Source organism: Oratosquilla oratoria, chromosome 42 (genome assembly GCF_046742065.1).
Source record: "Oratosquilla oratoria isolate Oo_2021 chromosome 42, ASM4674206v1, whole genome shotgun sequence".
Taxonomy (NCBI): domain Eukaryota; kingdom Metazoa; phylum Arthropoda; class Malacostraca; order Stomatopoda; family Squillidae; genus Oratosquilla; species Oratosquilla oratoria.
Genome location: NC_134818.1, coordinates 111,734 through 137,222, shown reverse-complemented (window position 1 = coordinate 137,222; position 25,489 = coordinate 111,734). Strand labels below are relative to the sequence as shown.

The 25,489-nt window shown below is 37.9% G+C and overlaps 3 protein-coding genes across 3 annotated transcripts; all 3 read left to right on the top strand.

The window, feature by feature from the left end:
• The first annotated feature begins 6,325 nt into the window (after nt 1-6,325).
• LOC143021789 (uncharacterized) lies at nt 6,326-7,495 on the top strand. The gene is made up of 2 exons (XM_076179519.1): nt 6,326-6,405; nt 6,510-7,495. Exons 1-2 carry the CDS (start codon nt 6,387-6,389, stop codon nt 7,103-7,105), a joined length of 615 nt encoding a protein of 204 aa, XP_076035634.1. The 5' UTR covers nt 6,326-6,386; the 3' UTR covers nt 7,106-7,495.
• Nucleotides 7,496-15,494: 7,999 nt separating this feature from the next.
• Nucleotides 15,495-16,377, top strand: LOC143021333 (uncharacterized). The gene is made up of 2 exons (XM_076178740.1): nt 15,495-15,536; nt 15,659-16,377. Exons 1-2 carry the CDS (start codon nt 15,518-15,520, stop codon nt 16,291-16,293), a joined length of 654 nt encoding a protein of 217 aa, XP_076034855.1. The 5' UTR covers nt 15,495-15,517; the 3' UTR covers nt 16,294-16,377.
• A 7,553-nt stretch (nt 16,378-23,930) lies between these two features.
• Nucleotides 23,931-24,888, top strand: LOC143021344 (uncharacterized). The gene is made up of 2 exons (XM_076178772.1): nt 23,931-24,048; nt 24,170-24,888. Exons 1-2 carry the CDS (start codon nt 24,030-24,032, stop codon nt 24,802-24,804), a joined length of 654 nt encoding a protein of 217 aa, XP_076034887.1. The 5' UTR covers nt 23,931-24,029; the 3' UTR covers nt 24,805-24,888.
• Nucleotides 24,889-25,489: the final 601 nt, after the last annotated feature.

Below are 25,489 nucleotides of genomic sequence, written 5' to 3'. Positions count from 1 at the left end.
AAAGGTACAAAAAAAGCAATACAGAAAGAAACAATAAATACATAAGAAGACGAGGATACTCGGTGAGGTCCCATGTTACAATTTATCACCCACAATTTTGTCAATGATAAAATTGTCCAATCTAAATAAACCCAAACTCAAGTTCGTGTTATTTCCAAAATTTCTTTTTATATAACAAGATTCAATAATATTTCTTTCTATAATATTATTACAAGAAGTAATTACTTTAGAGTTTCCCCATCAATATTATGACCATAATCCCTTTGGTGGACAAATAATCCACTGGACACTTGTCCCGTTCTGATACTATATTTATGTTGGCCTATTCTTTTTTCTAAGCCTTTGCCTGTTTGGCCTATATAAATAAAATCACAGTTTTTACATGGTATATTATAAATACATCCTTCTTTACTTCTTGGAGAATTTTTAATTAACAGACTCTTAATGTTATTATTATTTTTGAATACTATCTGGATACCAAATTTTTCAAAAATGCTAGGAAGATGGATTAGATTTTCGTGGTACGGAATTGTTAACATATTTCTATAATTAAATGGTTTGACCTGCGACGTATTAAGAAAACATTTCCTAGCTTTGATTTTTGTTTTATCAATAAGATGTTTTGGATATTTTAAATTTTCTCCAATGTCATAGATGAATTGTATTTCTTGATCCAAGAACTCAGGGGAACAAATTCTATAAGCTCTCAGGAACATTGAAGAAAAAACTGACAACTTGGATTTTTGACTGTGATACGAGTAAAAATGAATGTACGAGAGGACATTGGTCGGCTTCCTGTAAACGTCAAATTTAAAGTATTTTCCACATCGGTAAATATTTACATCTAAAAATGGTAACATATTATTTTCTTCAACCTCTACTGTGAATTTAATGGAATGCACCAAATTATTTAAATCTGACAAAAAAGTATCCAAATGTTGATCATTAGGCCAAATGCATAATATGTCGTCAACATACCTGTACCAAACTGCATTAATTGGAAGAATGTTTGGTAATAACTCTCTTTAAAAAAACTCCATATACAAATTGCTAAGAATTGGAGACAGACATTCCCCATGGCCATACCAAATGTTTGAGTATAAAAGTTTCCATTAAATTCAAACTTAGAGTCTATTACACATAATTTGATTAAACTAATAATAGTATGAGCAGGGAGTGTAAAGTCATGTTTCTTTAATTCTTTTTCTAGAAATCCCAACAAATCTAAACCTGGGACCCAGTGGGACCCAGTGGACCCAGCATCGACGCCACCTCGATAGGGAGACTATGGTAAAAAACACCGAAGTTGTGGCAAAAGAAGAGGACCCACAGCGCTTGGCTATCTTGGAAGCCATCTGGATAAAGGAGCTGCAACCTGCCATTAATAGGCAGGTAAACGATTTCGCCCTCCTCCCTAGCATGAAACCTGTTCGGAGGAACCAGATGGACAATCCCAAGACATTGGGCTCTCCTCCCCAGAAGCTCCCCATTCCCCGTGAAAGGGAAAAACTTCCTACCATACGTCGTTCCCAAAGACTGAGAAGCAGATTGGCGCCGAACCCGGGAGTGACCTCCCCGAGTACCATTTCCGCCAACCTGTGATCTCTCCCAGTGTTCGTGGTCCTGCGTGTGACTACCCCCAGTTGCAACACGGTGACTTCTCCCCGTGCTTCCCATTTCATTTAGAATATGCTCCCTTTCCCTTTCTTTTCACTTCAACTGAGGATGCAGAAAGATCTGCGAAACGTCTTGATATCTATTTTGTTGTGCTTGTATTTTGTTTTTTGCTGTATTTCTTGTATTCTTTTCTTGTATTGTGTACTGTACTTTTGTGTTTGTTATAACTTTTGTGTTTCCTATGAATTTTGGAAATTTGATTTACTCCCTTTCCCCCTACCAAAAATCTACTTTTCGCAAGCTTGAGAGCTCACGGAAAAAACTAATTAATAATTCTTTTGCTGTCGTTTTTAACAGAATATGCCTCAGAGAGAATCTCCTGCCACGCTTCACCAATATATATATATATATATATATATATATATATATATATATATATACAATCACACACAAACACACGCGCGCACGCACACACGCACACACACACACATACACACACTCACACACCCGCACATACACACACACACACACCCGCACATACACACACACACACAAACATACACACACACACACACACACACACATTTTACAAGTATATCCTATTATGTAAACGACTGCTTTTTTATATTCGAGATCCGGATGACCCGTAGAGGTAAAACGCTCGAACAACTGCTTTATCCAAGTTGCACATTTAACAGCCTCTCATCAAGGACCTTTCGACCTACTCATCAGTAAGACGGGGTCGTCGTCGGAACAAACTGTCCACCTTCGAGATCATCGTCACCTTCAGGACCTTCAAGATCTTCAAGAACTTCAAGACCTTCGAGATCCTCAAGACCTTCAAAAGCCTCGGGAATCTCAGGAGCTTCAAGATCTTCAAGACCTTCGAGATCTTCGAGACCTTCAAGATCTTCAAGACCTTCGAGATCTTCAAGACCTTCAAAAGCCTCGGGAATCTCAGGAGCTTCAAGATCTTCAAGACCTTCGAGATCTTCGAGACCTTCAAGAGCTCCAAGAACTTCAAGAGCTTCAAAAATTACAATCCTCAGGAACTTCACTTCCAGATCTTCAAGAACATCAAGGCCCTCGAGGTCTAAAAGTCCACTTGATCTAAAAGACCTACAAGATCAAAGAGATCCATAAGATCTAAAATATCCACAAGATCTAAGAGATCCATAAGCTCTAAAAGATCTAGAAGACCTAAAAGATAATCGATATCTAAAGATTTGCGACGACTAAAAGATTCACTGGATCTAAATGGTTTTCCAAAATCTAAAAGTCTTAAGGATCTAAAAGACCTAATGGTTCTAAAAGATATCAAGGATTTAGAATATCTCAAAAATCTACAAGAACTGAAGGGTCTAAAAGAACTCAAGCATCTTAAAGATTTCTAGAATCTAAAAGATCTAATGGTTCTAAAAGATTTCCTCAATGCTTGCATTCGTTCTCTATTACGGTCTCGTAATATTTTTCTTTCTTGTGCTCGTAATCCCCCTCGTCTTCTTGTTTGGCGTTCTCTTGCTGCCTCCCTCTGTTGTCTCACTCTCTCTTCAATGTTTTGGACTTTTGGTGAAATACCAGTAATTCTAAGTCAAAATAACTACTAAGTTTTGTAGTTCGACGAACTATATAGTTTGTAGTATCCGTGATAGAATGAATCCACCCAAAACATACTTGCCCATGTGCAGGAGAGGCATGTATAGACGTTTGAATTATCAGGGAACCTATAGATAAACTTGAATAGACGTTTGAATTGTCTTCACAGAACCTATGGAGGAGTATGACGAACACTATTAAGAATATATTTATTTACCCATTTAATTATTTATTAACTTATTTACTTATTGATTTATTTGTTTATTTGTTTATTAATTTATTTATAAGTTTATATATTTATTCATTTATTTATCTATCTACTTATTTTTGTGAGGTTCGGTCAGAAGCTCAGAAAGCAACGCGACATGACATCATACGTTACCCGTTGGAAGCACAGAATGCGCAGCGGATTCTCGACTCGGCTCTCTTTCGTTAGGTCAATCATAAAGGCAATAAAAGTTTTTGAATCGTTTATGTCATGTCTTGGTATGAATATGTTATATATAGAAATACAAGAGGAAAAATTTATTATAGAGCAGATTATTCTGAAAAACAAATGGGTTTTGAAGTTTGTGTGTCACTGCTTGGGCTTGTGTACGTGCTTGTGAACGTGATTGTGTTCGAGTGTGTGATGCTGTGCTTGGATATACGTGCATACATGTTTCTCCAGTCAAGCGCTACAGGAACAAGTAAAAAATGTAATATATATCCCGTTCTTTTTTACGAATATTTTTTTTTATTTACGTTTGAAATACTTTGATTTATTCATCTGTCTAATTCTTGGATTTATTTTCTCATGTAATCATTCCATTTTATTTACTTGTTTGATTATCTTATTTACCTATTTATTTATTCATTCAATCTATGTAACTCTAATATTTTATTTATTTATTTTATTTTATTTTATTTTTGCCTCAGCAGAATTTACACGATATCGTTTGGTTGATGAAATCAGATTTGGGATAACATTGTATCCCGGTCGATAGTGATTCATTCGGAACGAAACTAAGTGACATTTATTTGACTTGATTCAAACGAGAGCTATAAATCACGTTACTGTGTTGAATTAGTTGAAACGACTTAGATTTCACTTTAATGGCATTCTATCCTAGGTGACGCTCTGAAGTTTACTTTCTAACCCTGACCGCAGTTCTCGATCTAGAAAGTGTCCTTGAACCGACAAAAATCGTCAGGCTTCAATCTAAGAGGGTTAAGGACAGTTACCATAGCAGTCCGGTAGGCTGGCATATGGTGACGCAAAACCATAATGGAAAGATAATCGAACCATTCACAAAATGTGGAAGTTTTGATGTTGATGTTATCTTTCAACTCTGCGGTACTGAATGATTATCTCATCCAGCTCGTGTATATAATGAGCCAAACATAATGAAAGGAAAGGGACATCTCTTCATTACATCTTTGGATCGTGTATGTACTGATTTTGCTTTGTCCGACCGACATATACGATCCAATGCGGTCGGATCCGACCACCGGCCTCAAGATCAGATCGTACCGTGGATGGAGGTCCCTAAGAGCTCGGTTTCCCATCACGTAAATCGTCACGCTTGAGTGTCTGTGAATTGGTTCTTCCTCTGTATCTGGAACAGATACAGAGAGCAAAATTGCTCTCCTCTGTATCTGGAACAGATACAGAGGAGAGCAATTTCCAGCGGCCATCTATATATATATATATCCACTTTCCGTCTGGTCTCTCTCCTACCCATTTCCCATCTCGCGTCGTCCACTCAATAGCACATTTGCTCCACCGCTCATCATTTTTCGCACTAACTTAACCTCCCAATTTCACTTCTTCTCTTTTACTGGCTCAAAAAAAAAAAACCAAAAAAAAAAAAAAACACTCGTGTCTGCATTACCTTCATTTTAGTCATATACATCTTCAAAAATATCTTCAGACTTTCCTTGTTTGCATCACTCAAAGCCTATCTTCTATTTTTTTTTTCTGAAATATGAATGATGCCACTCCACCAACTTCATCTTAAAAAAAGTATAACACTGTCCTTCAACATCCCCAATAAATCCTGAAAGCGCTACTTGATTTGTGTTCAAAGGAAAACCTTTTTTTTTTTTTTTTATTTCATCTGCCCCAATGGTCTCTGGGCTCCTAACAGAGAATCATTCTTCCCTTCTCTACTGCTACATCGCTGACATCTTGCGAGTAAAAGAAACAAATAGTTTCCACGACCTTAAGAATTGCTTTGTTGATGCCTCTAGACTTAATTTTGAATAAGAAGTCAACAATGGACACCTCCCTTTCCTTGATGTCCTTGTCACCACGCTAGGAACAGGCTTCATAACGACGATTTACACAAATACAACAAACACCGGGCTCTTCTTAAACAGAAAAAGTGAATGCCCTTACTATTGGCGCCTATATCAGAACACTCTCCCACTACTCATCATAGAGACCCATAAGGAATTAGAGAGGATATCCATGTCATCACCATCCTGTAGACGTATATGGAATTACCTTTAGCTAATTGAAAAATACAAATAAGTTTATTTTCGATCGTTCAGCTCAATTTAAAACCTGTAGAACTTGAGACCCCACCGGCACGATTAACCACAATTCATCTGAACATTGACCACAAACGACAAGTATGACGGTTGTCAAAAACCTAGCTTTACCTGACTGAATCGGCCTGGGGAGAGCCCAAAGTGAAAACAAGCTCCTCAGGAGTCTCCTTCATTCGTTTCCAGTGAAGGCCGATTCAGATCCGACGGATTGTGTTCTCTTGAATTGGAACCTTTACGAGTCACGTGTGGAGGGTTCAAGGACATCGGATAAGTGAGTCTTGTTGCTTCAAATGAAAGTTGAAACTCCGAAATGAAGCTGGGAATCCAACTTATAGCGTAAAAGTGGAATATTATATGACAGCAAGCGGATTTACGTTGTTGCACATATGATTATGCAGGTAACAACCAAACCTGCTCAACGACTGAAACAGTCACTGTTACTCCTTCAGACAGGTTATGCCGTCACCTCCATACCCCACCCTGCACCTCCTCACTTTCTTCCTCCTCTCCCTCCTCCGTGAAGAGTGCTGTCCTCTCAAGCCACCTCCTCCTTCAAGTTTTCCTTCAACGTAGCCCAGTTTTAAAAGCCGCATGGTTTGTTGAGCTGTCATTCGTCGCTTATCCATATTCATCTCAACATGAACGCCCTTGTCCTTGGTAAGAAATATACTAAATATTGTCTTCAGAAGCATTGAGGTCACTGTTGCATTGTTAAACTCCTTTCTAACCCCAAGCTTTAACCAGAGTCGTTTTTCTTTCAGTTCTGCTTGCTGCTGCGGCTTCAGCCAAACCCCAATTTCCTGCTGTAAGACTCGCCGGCCCCGGATTCTTCGTGGGTGAAAGTGCCTTTAGGTCCTCAGGATTTCAGGGCAATAACTTCCAGCAAGGAAATAATAACCAGAACAACCAGTTCCAGGGCAGTTTCAGTAACAGCCAGCTTCAATCCGAGTTCCAGCAAAGTAGTCAATTTCAGACAGCAAATGCCCAGCTCGCTGCCCAGCTCCGCAACACCAATTCCGAGTTCCCCATAGATGGAGTCTTCGAGCCCCTCAACCTTCCCTCCGGAGCTTCCCTACTAATGAGGCAGATCGACACTTCCTTCTCTTGTGGCGACCGCCCCTACGGCTATTACGCCGATGAGGGTAACAACTGCCAGGTCTTCCATGTGTGCAACCCTTACCTCTACTCTGATGGCCGCATTGAGGCTGTTCAACACAGCTTCATGTGTAACGAAGGTCTTCGCTTCGATCAGAAAGAGCTGACTTGTGTGGAACAGTATGCTGCCATTCCCTGCGCTGAGTCTTCCTTCCATTACTCCAGGAACGAAGAATTCGGACTTCCCGAGGAGAAGTTTTAATACTAGAGAACAAAGCCGTTTACAAAAGGCAATTGTAATTCAGTCCTTAAACAAATCAGAATTCACTAACAAATGTTGGTGTTCCTTTGTAAATCTATGCCTTTTGTTTTTAGTGTTGAATAGTGTACATATGAAAATATGGGCTGCTGAGATGATGAAGGCCTTGCTTAGGATCTTTTTGCTATGTGTATATGGGTGACGAAAATAAATAACAAACGAAGAGCCATGTTTTATACTTGGTCCCTTAGAAAAATTTCCTTGACAACTAACATTATCATTATATGTGTTTCTCTACTAAATTTCACTGAGATACATAAAGTCATTCCAGTAATACTTTTTTCTCGGAGATAAGGAATGTTTTTTTTAGAGAAGATCATGCCTCTTAAGCGTTCCTTCTACTTTACACTTTCATTCCATGACCTTCAATTAAAAATATAATCGAATGATAAATTTATGGCGGGAAAGCATTTTCCAGGTAACTCACATGAAAAACAATCATATCTATAACTTGAAAAATTACTTGAATTTTTTTTTTATCATATAATTACTAGAAATTACCCTCTGATACTACATAAATGAACTTTTTAATCTCTTCTCGATTTTTACCAGCTAATATATCTTTGTATTTTGAAATTATATTTGCTTTAATTTGCAACACTGATTTCTTTGCCAACAAGCAGGGTTTTTCTGTATATTTGCAGTTATTAGATCTAAATAATCTCCATAAAGTGCTGCGAATTCTACCAATCAAGAGCTCCCCTTTTTTTGTATAATTTCTTTTACTATATCACTTCCCTCCCCAAATATGGGTGTGGCGGAAGGGAAAGAATCCTGACACTATATTTCCCATGCGTATTGTAAAAGGTGACTTAGTGGGTTGGTGTGAAGGGACAAGGCATCCTGCACTCTATATGTTTCTCTTATGAAAAGTCAAGGCATAAGAGAATCTAGGAGGAGTTCAGCTAGAGCCCTAATGAGGTCATTAGATGTTCGTGGCTGTGGTACATATGAGGCTAAAAAGGAAAAGATAAGCAGTTCCGCCCCCACCTTTTTAAGAAGGAAGATGGATTTGTTAGCGTTAAGTGAAAAAGCCAACTCTAGTTTGGCAGTGTAGTGGGAAGGATATTGGCAGTAATGAGGAAGCGAAGGATAGGAGTGGTTCTGCATCTAAATGATAAAATAGGAATGAGTGTGATGGATTAGAAAGAACCGTCTTCGATGTTAGTGTGGTTGAAAGTGAAATTGAGATGAAAGATGTGAGTTTTTTGTGAATACGCACGGTCCTGGTAGTTAGAAAAGTGAAGAGAAAAAGGAGGGAGATGAGTAGAACATTTCAGAAATTTGTTAAATGTGGAGGAGGTTAGTAACTGATTGATCATGGTAGTTTAAGGTGCATAAAAACATAAGGTACAAAGACCAATGAAAGTAATGAAAACTGGTTAAGTACCTGGTTTGGTGCGGTCTGTCTGGCAAAAGGAGGAACAGTTATAGTGGATTCGCTAGTGAGGCTGTTTAATGTATGCCTAAGGGAAGGGAATGTTCCGGAGAAGTGAGGGAGTGCTTGTACATTTCTGTCTTACAAAAAGATCAGTTTTTTGAGTGTAGTTGGAAAGGGATATAGGAGGGTGCTCAGAGAATAGGAGTGGAACAGAAAGATTAATGCAACAGGAACAGTTTGAGATTTGGAAAGGTAGAGGGTATATGGATTAATTTATTGTGGTCAGACAGATATGCGAGAAGCTTCTGGCAAAAGGTAAAGATTTTTGGGTCTTTTATGAATTTAGAGAAGGCTTATGATAAGGCCGACAGGAAGACATTCTGGGAGGTGTTGCCAATGTATGGGATAGGTGAAAAACTGTTGAGGACTCAATTTTTTTTTACGTTAGTAAATGAGCTTATGCTAAGGAATGGTGAGAGTGAGAAATTTGAGCTCAACGTTTCGTCTTAAATACAAGTACCCGATTTCTTAGCACTTTTTTGTATTGTACCTTTCCCACATATTAACAGAATTGTTCCTATATAATTTACTCGTTGCTGTAATTGTATTCTTTTTCAAATTTTACCAGAATTGTTCATATATAATTTGTTTTTGTACAATTGTTGTCGTTGCTGTATGTGATTGTGTACTTTTTGTTATTGCAGTTTACTCTTGAAAATGTCTTTCTCAAGACGAAACGTTAAGCTCTACAATTAAAAGAAATGAAATGGAAGAATACGGAGACCTAGTTTCTGTTCACCCTGTTCATAGCAGAATTTCAATCAGGAAAATTGAGAATACGACGAAAAATCTGAACAACTGCAATGTTGTCGTTTTTAACCCTACGTGGATTACTGAAAACCTGCTCCCTTCTTTTACATATTTATTATATATATATATATATATATATATATATATATATATATATATATATATATATTTATATATATATATATATTTATATATATATATTTATATATATATATATATTTATATATATATATATATGTATTTATATATATACATATATATATATATATATATATTTATATATATATATATATATTTATATATATATACATATATATATATATATATTTATATATATAAATATATGTACATATATATATATATATATATATATATATATATATATATATATATATATATATATATGATTGGCCCTAGTACATCTCATCGCTGCCTTGGCATGGTAGTTTGTACACTCCGGGGTTATTGTCCATATTAAAGAATCAATGTGGATAATAGCAGAAATTTAGTGCACCAATGATTTCTAATTTTATCAATTCATTTACCTTACTGTAATGCAATCGGCCTTATCATAGATCAAAACATGTCTTGTCGGCGTTTTCTTTCATGAAATTCGTTGTAGACTAAAATGAAATATATGAAAAAACGCCATCGTGAGGAAACGGTAATGTAAGTCTTATAACCATACCTTTTTATCCATTACATGTTAACTGTTGATCATTTAAAACTGCTAATCTGGTATCCTGGATAATCATGAACCAAATGAGATTCTTTTACACTATACTGACTATATATGAAGTTATTCATGCGTGTATAGTTTTGTTGTGGTATGTTCATAATGAAACAATAACTAAAGTATAAATTCAGGATTTTTACGGCCGTTCCTTTCCAATGACGGTGGAAGTGATTGCAACAGGGACAGACTTCGCCTTGATACGAAGCCAAAACTTTCTAATCCGCTCAGCAGCAGCACATAAAAGCGAATCCATGCATCGGGTTAGCATTCGAATCTGAATCCGCCAAGTGAACCTTCAATATGAATTCTCTTGCACTTAGTAAGTTAATATTAAATGTGTTGTTGCACTAAAGACATGAAACGATGTCTTGGCAAAGGTAGATTGTATATATGATGTGTAGAGTGTGTAAAAGTTGATATCTAATCATTCATATCGTTTTCAGTTTTGCTTGCTGCCGTCGTCTCGGCACAACAACAGTTTGCTGCTGTTAAACTTGCTCGACCCGGTTCCTTCGGTGGCGCTAGGCAGCAGCAGGTAGTTGAAAGTAATCAGCAAAGATTCAACGGCCAGCAAAATCTTTTCGAGGCCAGTTCTAGTAACAGCGGCCAGTTCCAGTCACGTTCCGATTTCAGCGGCAGCCAATTGAGCTCTGTCCAGGACAGAAGCAGCCAGCTCTCTGCTCAGGTCCGCAATTTCGACTCCGAGATCCCTGTCGATGGAGTCTTCGAGCCCCTCAACCTTCCTTCCGGAGCTTCCCTCCTGATGGGTCAGATCGACGTTTCCTTCTCGTGCGGCGATCGCCCATACGGCTTCTACGCCGACGAAGCCAACAACTGCCAGATCTTCCATGTGTGTAACCCTTACCTCTTTGATGACGGACGCGTCGAGACCCACCAGTATAGTTTCATGTGTGGCGAGGGCAGAGTCTTCGACCAGAGTGAGTTGACGTGCGTGAATCAGTTCGCTGCCATTCCCTGTGCTGAATCTTCCTTCTTCTACTCCAGGAACGAAGATTTTGGTCGTCCTGAAGAAAAGGTCTTGTAGGGAGAATCTAAAGCCATCACTTTCATCCAAGCGTTTAATGATAATAGCGGAACTTTTCGAATAAAACGATATAAGTAATTCTGTGTTTTATTAGCGTTATATTTATTTCTAAGACTAGAGAAATTTTTGTCTTTGAGAAACAAAAGAACATTTGATGAATTTCATCTACTACGAGAAACCAAAAGGGATGTCTTCTTTTTATGCTTACACAGAGCTTGACTGAGAAATCAGTAATTTCGAGAATTCTAATTAATGAGAATATGGAGTCCATGAGATTAGACATGATATGTAATTTGTTAAATAAAAAAGTCAGAACTAAATTATAATTTTAGAGCGTCACTAGAATTCATAATAATGATGTTTGGTGGGTATTCGTAATCTGTTTACAAATATGACCAATGATGAAACTATCCAACATATACAGTACAAGCCACTACTAATGTTCAAATGATCTATTCAGAATGTTTGATAAGACTGCTTTCTACGATATTACTGTTCACAATTTTAAGTTGTACTTCAATTGTGAACACAGATATCAGGGGAGACAGTATTTTTAAGCATCCTGAAGAGGTTAATCTCAACATTAGTAGTGGGTTGTATAAATTGATTAGTTTCATCTCTGGTAACATTTATAAACAGTTTATAAATTTCCGTCGAACATCATAGTTATGAATTCTATTGACATTCTAAACTCATAATTAAGTTGTGACTTTCAAATCTAATTATGTGCTGTGACTACATACTAATACATTACGCAAATATCATTGGGGTTTTGGTCAATTTCTTTTGTATGATTGTCGTGGAGAATTTGTTAGTGTCCTTGATTTACGGTAAAAATTAGCACAGCCAATGGTTCAAGTCCTAGCTGCATAACCTCTAGGTCCATTTGTCATAAATTCACAATTTGTCGAATGGCTTGCCTGAATAAAGACTCGATGAAATTGAGGCTATATACTGATAAACTACGTGAATCTTGTCGGGGAATTAGTCACTTCATTTTATACGATTGTCGTGGAGCATTGGTTAGCGTCGTTTGCCTTGTGTTAACGATTAACACAGCCAAGGGTTCAGGTCCCATTGACGTATTTTCTAAATACATTTGTCATAAAGTCACAACTTCACAGCTGGCTCACCTGAAAAAAGACTCGATAAAATTGAGACTACATACTAATACACTACTCGAATGTCGTAGGGGAATTAGTCAATTGCTTTTGAACGATTGTCGTGGAGTATTGGTTAGCGTCGCCTTATGGTAACAATGAGCAAAGGCAAGGGTTTGAGTTCCAGTGGCATTGCTTCTAAAGCCATTTATCATAAATTCCCAACTATATATATATATATATATATATACATATATATATATATATATATGTGTGTGTGTGTGTGTCTGTCTGTGTGTGTGTGTGTGTGTGTGTGTGTGTGTATGTATATATATATATATATATATATACATATATATATGCATACATATGCCAACAGCTCTTTTCCTCCTACAAGGAGGTAGCCAAAGTCAAAGGCATAAATCCGGTTCCACACTTTTCATCCCCACACACCCAACTCCCATTCACCACCCCTTCCTCCCTCTTTCTTTGGCTTCCCCTGGATGACAGGTCATCCCTGCATCTTAACCACTACCCTGGGTTAGAAGCAATGCAGCAAAACACAGCACATCTACAGCAAGGCCGCTTCATTTAATCGGCGACCCCACTCTCCGTCCCCTCATGCAGAAAAAGAGAAGACAGGGAGAAATCCATTCGAGCAGTGTCAAAATTTCATTCACACATACACCCTCACCCCATCCCCCACCTACTCCCTTACATGCATCACAGCTTCATCCATACACAACCATTCTCCACTCACCCCTATCTCCTGTCCCCTCCCTTCCTTCCTCAACAGACATTCGCTTCTTTCCCAATGCCCCTTTTACCCCATCCATCCATATCATCTTTGGTCACCTCCTCATATTCACTCTTTTCACCTCGGCCTTCCACACCTCTTTTACTGATCTTTCTTCATTCCTTTTTTCCATGTGTCTAAACCATCCCAAAACTTATCCATCCTATCTCCCAACTTCCATTCCACCCCCCACTCTCCTCCTTACCTCCTTGTTTCTCACTCTGTCCAGCCTAATAAACCCTACCATACTTCTCAGGCATTTCACATATGTTCAATGTTTCTTCCCCATACAATACTGTCATCACAACTACTCCTTTATACAATCTCCTCTTAGCACCCATTCCCAAACGTCTATTTCTCATTACATATTTTAATCTCCCAAGGCATTTACTTGCTTCTCTCAGCCTACATTCTACCTCCACCTCTACTCGTTCCTTTCCCGCCATATTCGCACTCAAGTATCTAAAGCTATCCACTTCCTCCAGTCTCTCTACCTTAATACTCACTTCCAAATTGCTGCCATCCTTTCCCCTTGTACATTTCATCATCTTATTTTTATCCACATTTGTCTTTCGCACACTTTCCCAAGTTCCATAACTAACTTCCTTAATCCCTTTTCTGATCCTGCTTCAAGCGGAGTGTCGTCAGCAAACAACGACTGGCTTATCTCCCACTTTTCTCCATTTTCTTTAACCATCACGTTTACCTTTCGCACCACCCCATCCATGTATAAATTGAACAGCCAAGGCGACACAACACATCCCTGGCAAAGTCCCACCTTCACCACAAACCACCCAGTCTCTCCATTTCTAATTCTAACACAGGCTCAACTATTCTCATAAAAACTTTTGACTGCTCTTAACAGCTTTCCTTCTATTCCATATATCTGCGATACCTCCTACAGTGCCTTCCTGTCTACTCTGTCAGAAGCCTTTTCCAAATCCATAAACGCCCAAAAAACATCCTTACCTTTTTCTAAAGCTTTCACACATATCTGCCTTACCACAAAAATCTGATCCACCCAACCCCTACCTGTCCTAAACCCACACTGTTCTTCACCAATTACTCCCTCTGTTCCTCTCCTAATCCTCTCAATCAAAACCCTCCCATAAGTCTTCCCAACTACACTCAACAAACTGATCCCTCTGAAACTACTACACTCACACTTGCCCCCTTTCCCTTGTAAAGTGGAACTATACAGGCACTCCTCCAGTCCTGCGGCACTCTACCCTCTTTTAAACAAACATTAAACAACCTCACCACCCAGTCCACCATCACTGTATCTCCCTTTTTTAGACACTCCGCATGACACCCATCTAACACTGCCTTACCTGCTATCATAATTTTAATAACTGCTTTCACCTCCTCTTTCCTTATTTCTCTTTTATTTTCCTCATTCATCGATGTCATTTTCTTAGCGCTTCCTACTGCAACTATCCCTCACATTTAGCACCTCCCTAAAATAATCTGCCCATCTTCCTCTTATATCTATATAGGAATGACACACAGGGAAAGTAAATTAAACAAAGCATATCGCTTCCATATATTACATCTTCAGTTTAAAGTACACAGAAAAAGAGGATAGAAGCGATTAACACAGAAACACTATTTGGTCGTGTGGAACGCCATAGTCCTTGTGGACCCCCTAGAATCACGTAAGGACGTTATAGGCGCTTGGAGTTCCCATGTAGTCACGTTAGGAAGCCAAAGTGCCACATGGGAATACATAAGGTGCAGGTGTTTATGCTTAATAATTTATCTACTTATCATTATTATTATTATTATTATTATTATTATTATTATTATTATTATTATTATTATTATTATTATTATTATTATTATTATTATTATTATTATTATTATTATTATCATTATCACTATTTTTACAAATAAAGTTATATAGTTTGTATAAACAATGGTGAAGATTTCGTTATCATCCTGGGTGGTGTAGATCAAGTTGCATTTTATTAGACTTCTTACTACCATGCTGTTACAGAAAGTGATGGTTTGGGCGTTGGCCCAACTAACTGGATAATTTAGTTCTTCTACATGTTTGAATATAGCATTGATATCCTTACCAACCCTACATTTTTTCTTGTGTTGTTCAATTCTCATATATAAGGATTGGCGATTTGGCCTGTAAAGAATTAATTACATATTTTCAAAGTATTTTGTAAATACATCCTTTTTAACATTTAATACTGTTATGAATATGAAAATGTTTCATTCTACTGATGGTCTTCATAAGCATATTTACATTAAAAGTTTTTAGTAAATCTGGAACATGTAACAAATTTTCTTGCTAGCGCCGAACTGAGATAATCTAGGGAACTATACCCGTGAATTGGTGGTTGTGGTTTCGGTGGCGGTGGTAGACTCACCTTGACGAGAAGGCTCACCTTTCTAACCAACCCCACGCAGTACATAAAGGCGGTTTCGTGCTTGTGACAAGCATTCAATTCTGAATCCGCCCAGCCAACATTCAATATGTATCCTCTTGCAGTTGGTGAGTGACACGTACCTGTAAGCGAGTACGCAGGTGCTAAAGGACGTTTTGTGTAAGAGTGAGCTGTGTTTACTCTGTAGGACTTATAGTAACTGATATATGATCATTTGTATCCTTTTCAGTTTTCCTTGCTGCTGTCATCTCGGCACAGCCACAATTTCCTGCTGTGAGACTTGCCGGACTTGGTTTCTTTGGTGGTGCAGGACAACAACAAACAGTTAATAAGTTCCACCAAGAATCCAACTCTCAAGGCAACCAGTTCGTGGCCAATTTCAACAGAAATAACCAGTTTGACCAATCTAGATCTGAGTTCAGTGGCAGCCAGTCGAGTTCTTTCCAGGACAGAAGCAGCCAGCTGAGTTCTTTCCAGGACAGAAGCAGCCAGCTCTCCGCTCAGGTCCGCAGCTCCGACTCCGAGTTCCCTGTCGATGGCGTCTTCGAGCCCTTCAACCTTCCCGCCGGAGCTTCCATCCTGATGGGTCAGATCGACATTTCTTTCGCATGCGGTGATCGCCCATACGGCTTCTACGCCGACGAAGCCAACAACTGCCAAATCTTCCATGTGTGTAACCCTTACCTCTTTGATGACGGACGCGTCGAGACCCACCAGTATAGTTTCATGTGTGGCGAGGGCAGAGTCTTCGACCAGAGTGAGTTGACCTGCGTGGATCAGTTCGCTGCCATTCCCTGTGCTGAATCTTCCTTCTTCTACTCCAGAAATGAAGATTTTGGTCGTCCCGAAGAAAAGAACTTGTAGAAAGATACACCAGGCATCCCCACTGCCATGCAAGGGATTAATGACAATAGCAGAACATCTATAATAAAATGATATAACATATAATTTTGTATTCCCACTTTATTATCCTTATTCATCTTCAAACCTACTTTGAGACTTTCCTTGTTCATATCACTTAGCATATCTTGCAAGTCTCCATGTACGTATATGGAAAAAATGGAGGACAATGGTGAGTCTATTGCAAGTCCGTGTTTAGTATAGTTAATCTATCTATGGCTTTTTCAGCGGGGAGAACTTGAAAGGTGGTTTAGAACATATACAAATTCATTGAGGCTGCTATAGCAATAGTTTACATATGAGTTTTCAGCTAAGTTCATTGACGAGATAATAAGAAAATAAACTTGTCAGAAGAAAAGAAGTCATGTGCAATTGCAGAAGATAAAATATAAATGTAGAAGATTATATCAAGTGAACAGGTAGAGAAATAGAGTCTTGGTGGACCACAACGACACTAGATTTTTTTCTGGTCCAGTTGGATATGATAGAGAGTTCAGAAGTCAGGTGTTTTGTAACAATCATTTTAGAAGAATTGAGTTTTTTTTTCGTGATGGTCAACTGAAGAGCGAAGTAGAAAATCGTAGAGAAGTGTTATCTACATAACAATGTATAGAAAAATATGTATTGTCTGCTATGCTAGATCAATTATTGATTGTAGGAAAACAGAATAAGACAGAATAGATCCCTGTAGGGTGGCACAGGCTACAGACATAAAGAAACAACGAAGAGTTACATTAGCTTTTAAAGAACAGCCAGAAAGAAAACAAAGAATGAGGAGGCAGACAGAAAAATAGATTTCAAATGAGATTACCTTAAAAATAGCATGTTTTTTCCACTCTTTCAAGTGGTTTTGATATGTCTAGTGCAGCAGCATAGTTATCATAAAATAAAAAAGACCAAAATTGAAAAGAAGCTTTAAAAGACCTGCAGGAACACTCCCTTACGGATGCCATACTGGTAATCAGAATCTTGAGAGGATAGGTCTTTCATAATATTTCATTTAAAGATATATATATATATATATATATATATATATATATATATATATATATATATATATAGGAACGTTAGATTGATTTGTAGGATTATCCACCTACCTATAGAAGAGGTTTGATATATTTATGATAGAACATAACAAGGAGCAGCAAGTTCAACGACACAGATGAAACAACTTACCTAGACAAGGAGTCGGGATTCAGATATTTTATCGACTAACGAAACGGAATAATTCATCTAGACCGTAAGCATTTTTATTTGAAGGCAAAATACATACCTATAGCAAAAAAACTTTACCCCTATATTAGGTAATTGAGTAAAAGACAATTGTGCAGGGTACAAGATTTCCAAAGCAAGGTTTGACAGCCAAAGCTGGTCTATCCCCACCGCTTCATCTTATGGTGTTTACCCTTTTCATTCAAGGCCAACTAGAAAATAAGAAAAAATTAAAAAGAAAATTGGATGGTTAGTATGAAGAGGTTAGAGGGAGTGGTAGGAGGAGTAATGGCGTCAGAACTATAATTTTTTTTTCCAGTGTGTGTTTTAGAAAATAGATATGATTTTCAGATTGATATATAACACTACCTTAGCCAAAATTAACAGGAGCCACAGATCATATAAAGAATCAGAAGAACCAAGCGTTAGACATTTGTTAATTATATAAGTGTTTGGCTTTGCTAAGGATGGGTTTTGCACCATTTCGGGCAGAAGTAAATAGCTTATACATACATACATACATACATACATACATACATACATACATACATACATACATACATACATACACATTATGTATATATATATATATACATATATATATATATATATATATATATATATATATATATATATATATATATATATCAATTATTTGTAATGGGACAGTATTTCCTTTTTATTTTAAAAGACTTCGATGCCAATCGTCGGGTCTTTATGTTTTTATAATTATGAGTTTTCCATACAATTTCTTTGTTATTTTTCCTAATATATATAATTTCTTCTAAATTTACCATAATTTAGATAACCATTGATAGACAATGTGGACCAATTTGATAACTGATAACCTTCTTATATCTAATGTAACTGGACAGTTATTTGGGATTTTCTTAGAACTGATCAATAATCTTAATTTCTAATGGTATTTATTTACATATATGTAGTCATCATTATCATAGATTAAAATATGTCCTGTAGACGTTTTCTTTCATGTAATTTATTGTAAACCAAAGTGAAACATATAAAATCAACACTGTGTAGAAACGGTAATATAAGTCTTATAATCGTACCTTTTTATCCACTCCATGTTAATTGTTGATCATTTAAACGTTCTTCATTTGGTATCCAGAATGATCATGGACCGAATAATATTCTGTTAAACTAAGCTGACTTTATGTATGAAATCATTCATGTGTCTATAACTTTGCTGTATTATTTTCATAGTTCAACCAAAACTACAGTAGAACCTCAAAATTTGAATAAGTTTTACTGCTGCACCTTTCCAATGGCGGTGGAAGTGATTGCAGTAGGAACAGGCTTCACCTTGATACAAATCAAAACTTTCTAATCCGCTCATTAGCAGTACATAAAAGCGGATCCATGCATCGGGTTAGCATTCGAATCTGAATCCGCTAAGTGAACGTTCAATATGAATTCTCTTGCACTTAGTAAGTTAATGTTTAATGTGTTGTTGCACTAAAGAAATGGAACGACGTCTTGGCAAAGGTGGATTATATATATGATGTGTAGAGTGTGTAAAAGTTAATATCTAATCATTCATGTAATTTTCAGTTTTGCTTGCTGCCGTCGTCTCGGCACAACAACAGTTTGCTGCTGTTAAACTTGCTCGACCCGGTTCCTTCGGTGGCGCTAGACAGCAGCAGGTAGTTGAAAGTAATCAGCAAAGATTCAACGGTCAGCACAATCTTTTCGAGGCCAGCTCTAGTACCAGCGACCAGTTCCAGTCACGTTCCGATTTCAGCGGCAGCCAATTGAGCTCTGTCCAGGACAGAAGCAGCCAGCTCTCCGCTCAGGTCCACAGCTTCGACTCCGAGTTCCCTGTCGATGGAGTCTTCGAGCCCCTCAACCTTCCCTCCGGAGCTTCCCTCCTGATGGGTCAGATCGACGTTTCCTTCTCGTGCGGTGACCGTCCATACGGCTTCTACGCCGACGAAGCCAACAACTGCCAGATCTTCCATGTGTGTAACCCTTACTTATTTGATGATGGCCGTATCGAGACCCACCAGTATAGTTTCATGTGTGGCGAGGGCAGAGTCTTCGACCAGAGTGAGTTGACCTGCGTGGACCAGATCGCTGCCATTCCCTGTGCTGAATCTTCCTTCTTCTACTCCAGAAACGAAGAGTTCGGTCGTCCTGAAGAAAAGGTCTTGTAGGGAGTATCTACAGCCATTGCTACCATGCAAACGTTTAATGATAATAACGGAACTTTTTGAATAAAACGATATAAGTAATTCAGTGTTTTCTTGCCGTTATTCTTAATACTAGACCTAGAAAAGGGGTATCTGGTGAATTTCATCTGCTATGAGAAACTAAAAGAAATGTCTACTTTTTATGCCTGCATAGAGCTCGACTGAAAAGTCAGTAATTTAGAGAAATCTAGATTGTCACCTTACAACTAAAACGGAATAAAAGATAGGAGCAGCGGAGATGAAAGTGCATAGATGTTTAAAAGGGTTGGCGAAAATGGACAGAATCAGAAATACGCAAATAAGGGAGGAACTTGGAATAACAGATATTATGAAAATCATAGAAACAATCAGAACTAGGTGGTACGGACATGTAATGAGAATGGACAAAGAGAGACTGCTAAGACAAGCACTGACATGGAAGCCTAATACAAGAAGACCAATTGGTAGACCCAGAAAGAGATGGATTGACGGTGTGGAGGAAGCGCTATAAAGAAAAGACGAAGTTCTGGGAATGATGGGTAAGAGGAAAGATATCAAAACAAAGAGAAACACAAAAAAATCGTTGAGACGAGGCCCCCTAGCTGACAGGCGTCGGGTGATATTCGTAATCTATTTACATATATGACCAATGATAAAACTATTCAACTTATACAAGACGCTATTAATATTGAAATTATCCTCTTCAGAATGTTTGATAAGCCTGCTTTTTATGATATTTCTGTTGACAATTTTATGTTGCAATTAAATTGTCAACAGAAATATTAGAGAAAGCAGTATTATTAAACATTAGTAGTGGTTTGTATAAGTTGGATATTTTCATCTTTAGTAATATATATAAGTTTGTAAATTCCCGACAAACATCATCATTATCAATTCTATTGACGTTCTAAACTTGTATTCATATTGTTATCGTAAAACTGGTCAATAGCGTGATTTACAAATGTTTCCATAAATGATGCCCTAGAGGCAGTAAAGAAAGTGGCTGCAGATATAAATGATGATATTCTTCCAGTTCTGCTTATCTAAGGGAGTGTCGCATCGCTTTACAGAGTAGATGAAATTAAACGTTCAAATATGTGTTTAATGACCTTAGGCATAATTACCTCTTACATTAGTGCATAGTTCCTCAGGTTATTATGTTCCTCCCATGTATATGTAAAGCATAGTAAAGATTTAGTGAAGATATAGTGAGCTCGAGTGAAGTTCTAATTACTTAACGGAAAACACTTCCACATCATTCAGCTTAATATGAAATAAAAACTTAGAGTTTTGGGAACAAAAAATATTGAATACATTTTCTCTGAATAATTAAAAAAGGCTACAAAATTTAGGTTTCATAAAAAATCAAATTTCGATTTATTTTTACAGCAGAAAATAAAGAGCATGATGTTTTCTTTCAAATGAAACAAAAATGACAAAAGTCCATAGAGAACAACCGATGATATTACAACAAAAAGAACAAAAACATCAACTTTACAGGACGGGGATTTAAGTTTTCGCAACCGGTTTTTGCGACCATTTGTTTGATTGTTGCCATGTATAACAAATCTCCAATTTCCTCTTCTTTGCTGATGAGGTGTGAGGTGAGGGTGAGTGGTGTGGCGTGAATGGAGGAGGTGTAAGGTGGGCGTGGCTAGTAGATGCTTGCGGAGTGATGGGTGCAGCTGTGCTGCTTTTCTCCTCTTTCTCTTTCCTTCTTCTTTTTCTATTTCAGGCACTCACTGGCCCTCTCTATATTCTGCCGATTCACTCTCTTGTTTCTTGTTCACTTCTCCATGATCACAGCAACAATACAGAGCGAGGAATCAAAATTGTTGCGTACGGTGAGAGCGCCAGGAGCGACGTCACCTTACTTTGATCTTTGCAAGAGTACTGGTGTCCTGTCCATTGTCTTTGTGAGGTATACTGGTGGGACGAGTTGCCAAATATCTCCATAAACACAAATCTGTAGCAAAACACGAAATAGCTATAGAAATGTTGACTCTATTTCAATATACAGAATGTTTTTTATGTAATGGGGTTGCCAGAGGTTGCCAATATTTGATCTATTCTTATGCCGTATAAAAATAGAAAAGAAACAGTTGTATAACTTTGTATGAGTGTTGTCACCATCATAGATGCTTTTGAAATGTTTACCTAAAATTCGCTCATGTACCAGAATTATTAGAATGATCGCTGGCGATGCTCCCTTAAAGCTTATCTCCATGTGTAAGTTTTGGATACTTAATGTTCAATGACACTGAATTTAAACAGCTCAAAGGCCTCGCAATGGGGAGTCCGTTATCGACTGCTATGGCCTGTCTGTTCATGGAAGTGTTATAAACAGACAAATATATTAACTTCATGGGAAGAGGTATCACTTGGCTCAGGTACGTGGTTGATATAATTGTGGCAATGCCAAAAGGAACCAGTGTAGAGGGTAAGGTAAAGACTCAACGCTGTGAATAGAAACATTCGATTCACAATTGAGGTAGAAAAAGAGTGTAAGTTACCTTATTTAGGCACGTTGATAAATAGAGGATTTTATTTATTTATTATTATTATTATTTTTTTTTTTTTTGGTAAATACAACACACACCAATAGGGATGATTTCATGTACTATTTCTCAGCACACAGCAGACGAATCTAAACTGGTGTTTTAATAGGTTTCTTTCTCAGAGCTTTTCGTATCAGTGGTAAAAGACTCCCAGAAGTCGAATTTATATACGTCAAGAATGATCTTAAGAAGCTGAAATACCCCGGAGGCTTCATCATCAAAGCATTGAAAAAAAATAACAAGGAATTTTACGAAAGACCAAATTTCCAGGCCCCTAGAAAAAATAAGTCACAATTCATATATGTCCCTAATTCTATGAACACCGAAACTATTGGTGATTAATTATTCAATGAAAGGTGAAAGTGTCTTCCAGTATGACAGGAAAAATATTCAAAAACTATATCATTAATCGTAATAGCCTCATTATCATTGACCGCATTCCCTGCGGCGGTTGTCCCCCATCGTACTTCGGCGAGTCAGGTCGAGGAATTGAGGAACGCCTGAGTGAACACAAAAATGATCCTAGGACATATGGAACGCCTAGCACCTTAAATCGTCACCTAGACAAATGCCTAATGGAGCCAAAAATAAATACTGGACGAGGGACTTGAGAAGATGAGAAAGACTGTGGAAGCTGCGTTCATTATAACCAGGGAAAACAACAAGGACAGAGAAGTGTTTGTCTGCGTTTCAAAAGCAGCAAGTATCTTAATAACTAAATCGGTATTCAAAGGGACAACTTCGCATATCCAACCACTCATACCATGACGGGTACACTCTCGCTACTATTATAAAATATGTGATCAAAATGTAATGCAGCAAGTCCTCTGAAGAAGACCATGGAGGTCGCAACGTTACGGCAACAACTCTATTGCCAGACAATCTTAACTTATTTATATACATATACAATATATGTATGAATGACGACTGGGAAAAAAATCAAACGAAGCAAAGCGCTTCCGTATATTACATCTTCAGTGCAAAGTACATAGAAAAAGAGGATTGGAGTACTATATAAATGCATCCGTATAAAGAATGTAGATACACTATTTAGTCATCTCGGACGCCACAGTTGCTTGCACATATCCTGGAGGCCCGTAGGGAAATCATAGGCGCTTGGGGAAACCTTGGAGTCACGTTGAGACGCCTAGGTGTTACATAGGGAAACAAAATATTTATTGTATTCATAATAATCTAGAGTTTTCTTTATAGCTGAAATTATATAATTCGTATAAACCATGGTGTATATTTCATTATGATCCTGGGTGGTGTAGACCACTACATTTCATTAGATTCCTTATGACCATGTTATTACTAAAATTATTTGGGCGTTGGCCCAGCTTTACCCGATGATTTTGTTCCTTTACATATTTGATTATACCACTGGAATTGTTGTCATCCATACATCTATATAGAATTTATTACCAATTTTGTAAATTCATCCTTTTTGACATTTAGTACTGCTATTAATAAGCAAATGTGTTATTCCATTGGTGTTCTTGAAAAATACATTTACATTAATTTTTTTTTATAAATCTGAGACATTTAATTTTTTTTTGAAAGCCTCACGTTCAGATAATTTAGGCAACCCCCCGTCCCCACCCATGGTCGTTTCTGTGGTGGTGGTAGACTCACCTTGACGAGAAGGCTCACCTTTCTAACCAACACCACGCAGTACATAAAGGCGGTTCCGTGCTTGTGACAAGCATTCGATTCTGAATCCGCCCAGCCAACACTCAATATGTATCCTCTTGCAGTTGGTAAGTGATACGTACCTGTAAGCGAGTACGCAGGTTCAAAGGGCGTTTTGTATAAGAGTGAGCTATGTTTACTACTCAGGACTTATAGGAACAGATATCTGATCATTCGTATCCTTTTCAGTTTTCCTTGCTGCTGTCATCTCGGCACAGCCACAATTTCCTGCTGTGAGACTTGCCGGACTTGGTTTCTTTGGTGGTGCAGGACAACAACAAACAGTTAATAAGTTCCACCAAGAATCCAACTCTCAAGGCAACCAGTTCGTGGCCAATTTCAACAGAAATAACCAGTTTGACCAATCTAGATCTGAGTTCAGTGGCAGCCAGTCGAGTTCTTTCCAGGACAGAAGCAGCCAGCTGAGTTCTTTCCAGGACAGAAGCAGCCAGCTCTCCGCTCAGGTCCGCAGCTCCGACTCCGAGTTCCCTGTCGATGGCGTTTTCGAGCCCTTCAACCTTCCCGCCGGAGCTTCCCTCCTGATGGGTCAGATCGACATTTCTTTCGCATGCGGTGATCGCCCATACGGCTTCTACGCCGACGAAGCCAACAACTGCCAGATCTTCCATGTGTGTAACCCTTACCTCTTTGATGACGGACGCGTCGAGACCCACCAGTATAGTTTCATGTGTGGCGAGGGCAGAGTCTTCGACCAGAGTGAGTTGACCTGCGTGGATCAGTTCGCTGCCATTCCCTGTGCTGAATCTTCCTTCTTCTACTCCAGAAATGAAGATTTTGGTCGTCCCGAAGAAAAGAACTTGTAGAAAGATACACCAGGCATCCCCACTGTCATGCAAGGGATTAATGACAATAGCAGAACATCTAAAATAAAATGATATAACATATAATTTTGTATTCCCACTTTATTATCCTTATTCATCTTCGAACCTACTATGAGACTTCCCTTGTTCATATCACTTAGCATATCTTGCAAGTCTCCATATACGTATATGGAAAAAATGGAGGACAATGGTGAGCCTATTGCAGGTCCGTGTTGACTATAGTTAATCTATCTATGGCTTTTTCAGCGGGGATAACTTGAAAGGTGGTTTAGAACATATACAAATTCATTGAGGCTGCTATAGCAGTATTTTAGATATGAGTTTTCAGCTAAGTTCATTGACGAAATAATAAGAAAATAAACTTGTCAGAAGAAAAGAAGTTATGTGCAATTGCAGAAGATAAAATATAAATGTAGAAGATTATATCAAGTGGACAGGTAGAGAAATAGTCTTGATGGACCACAACGACACTAGATTTTTTTTTCTGGTCCAGTTGGATATGATAGAGAGTTCAGAAGTCAGGTGTTTTGTAACAATCATTTTAGAAGAATTGAGTTTTTTTTCGTGATGGTCAAATGAAGAGCGAAGTAGAAAATCGTAGAGAAGTGTTATCTACATAACAATGTATAGAAAAATATGTATTGTCTACTATGCTAGATCAATTATT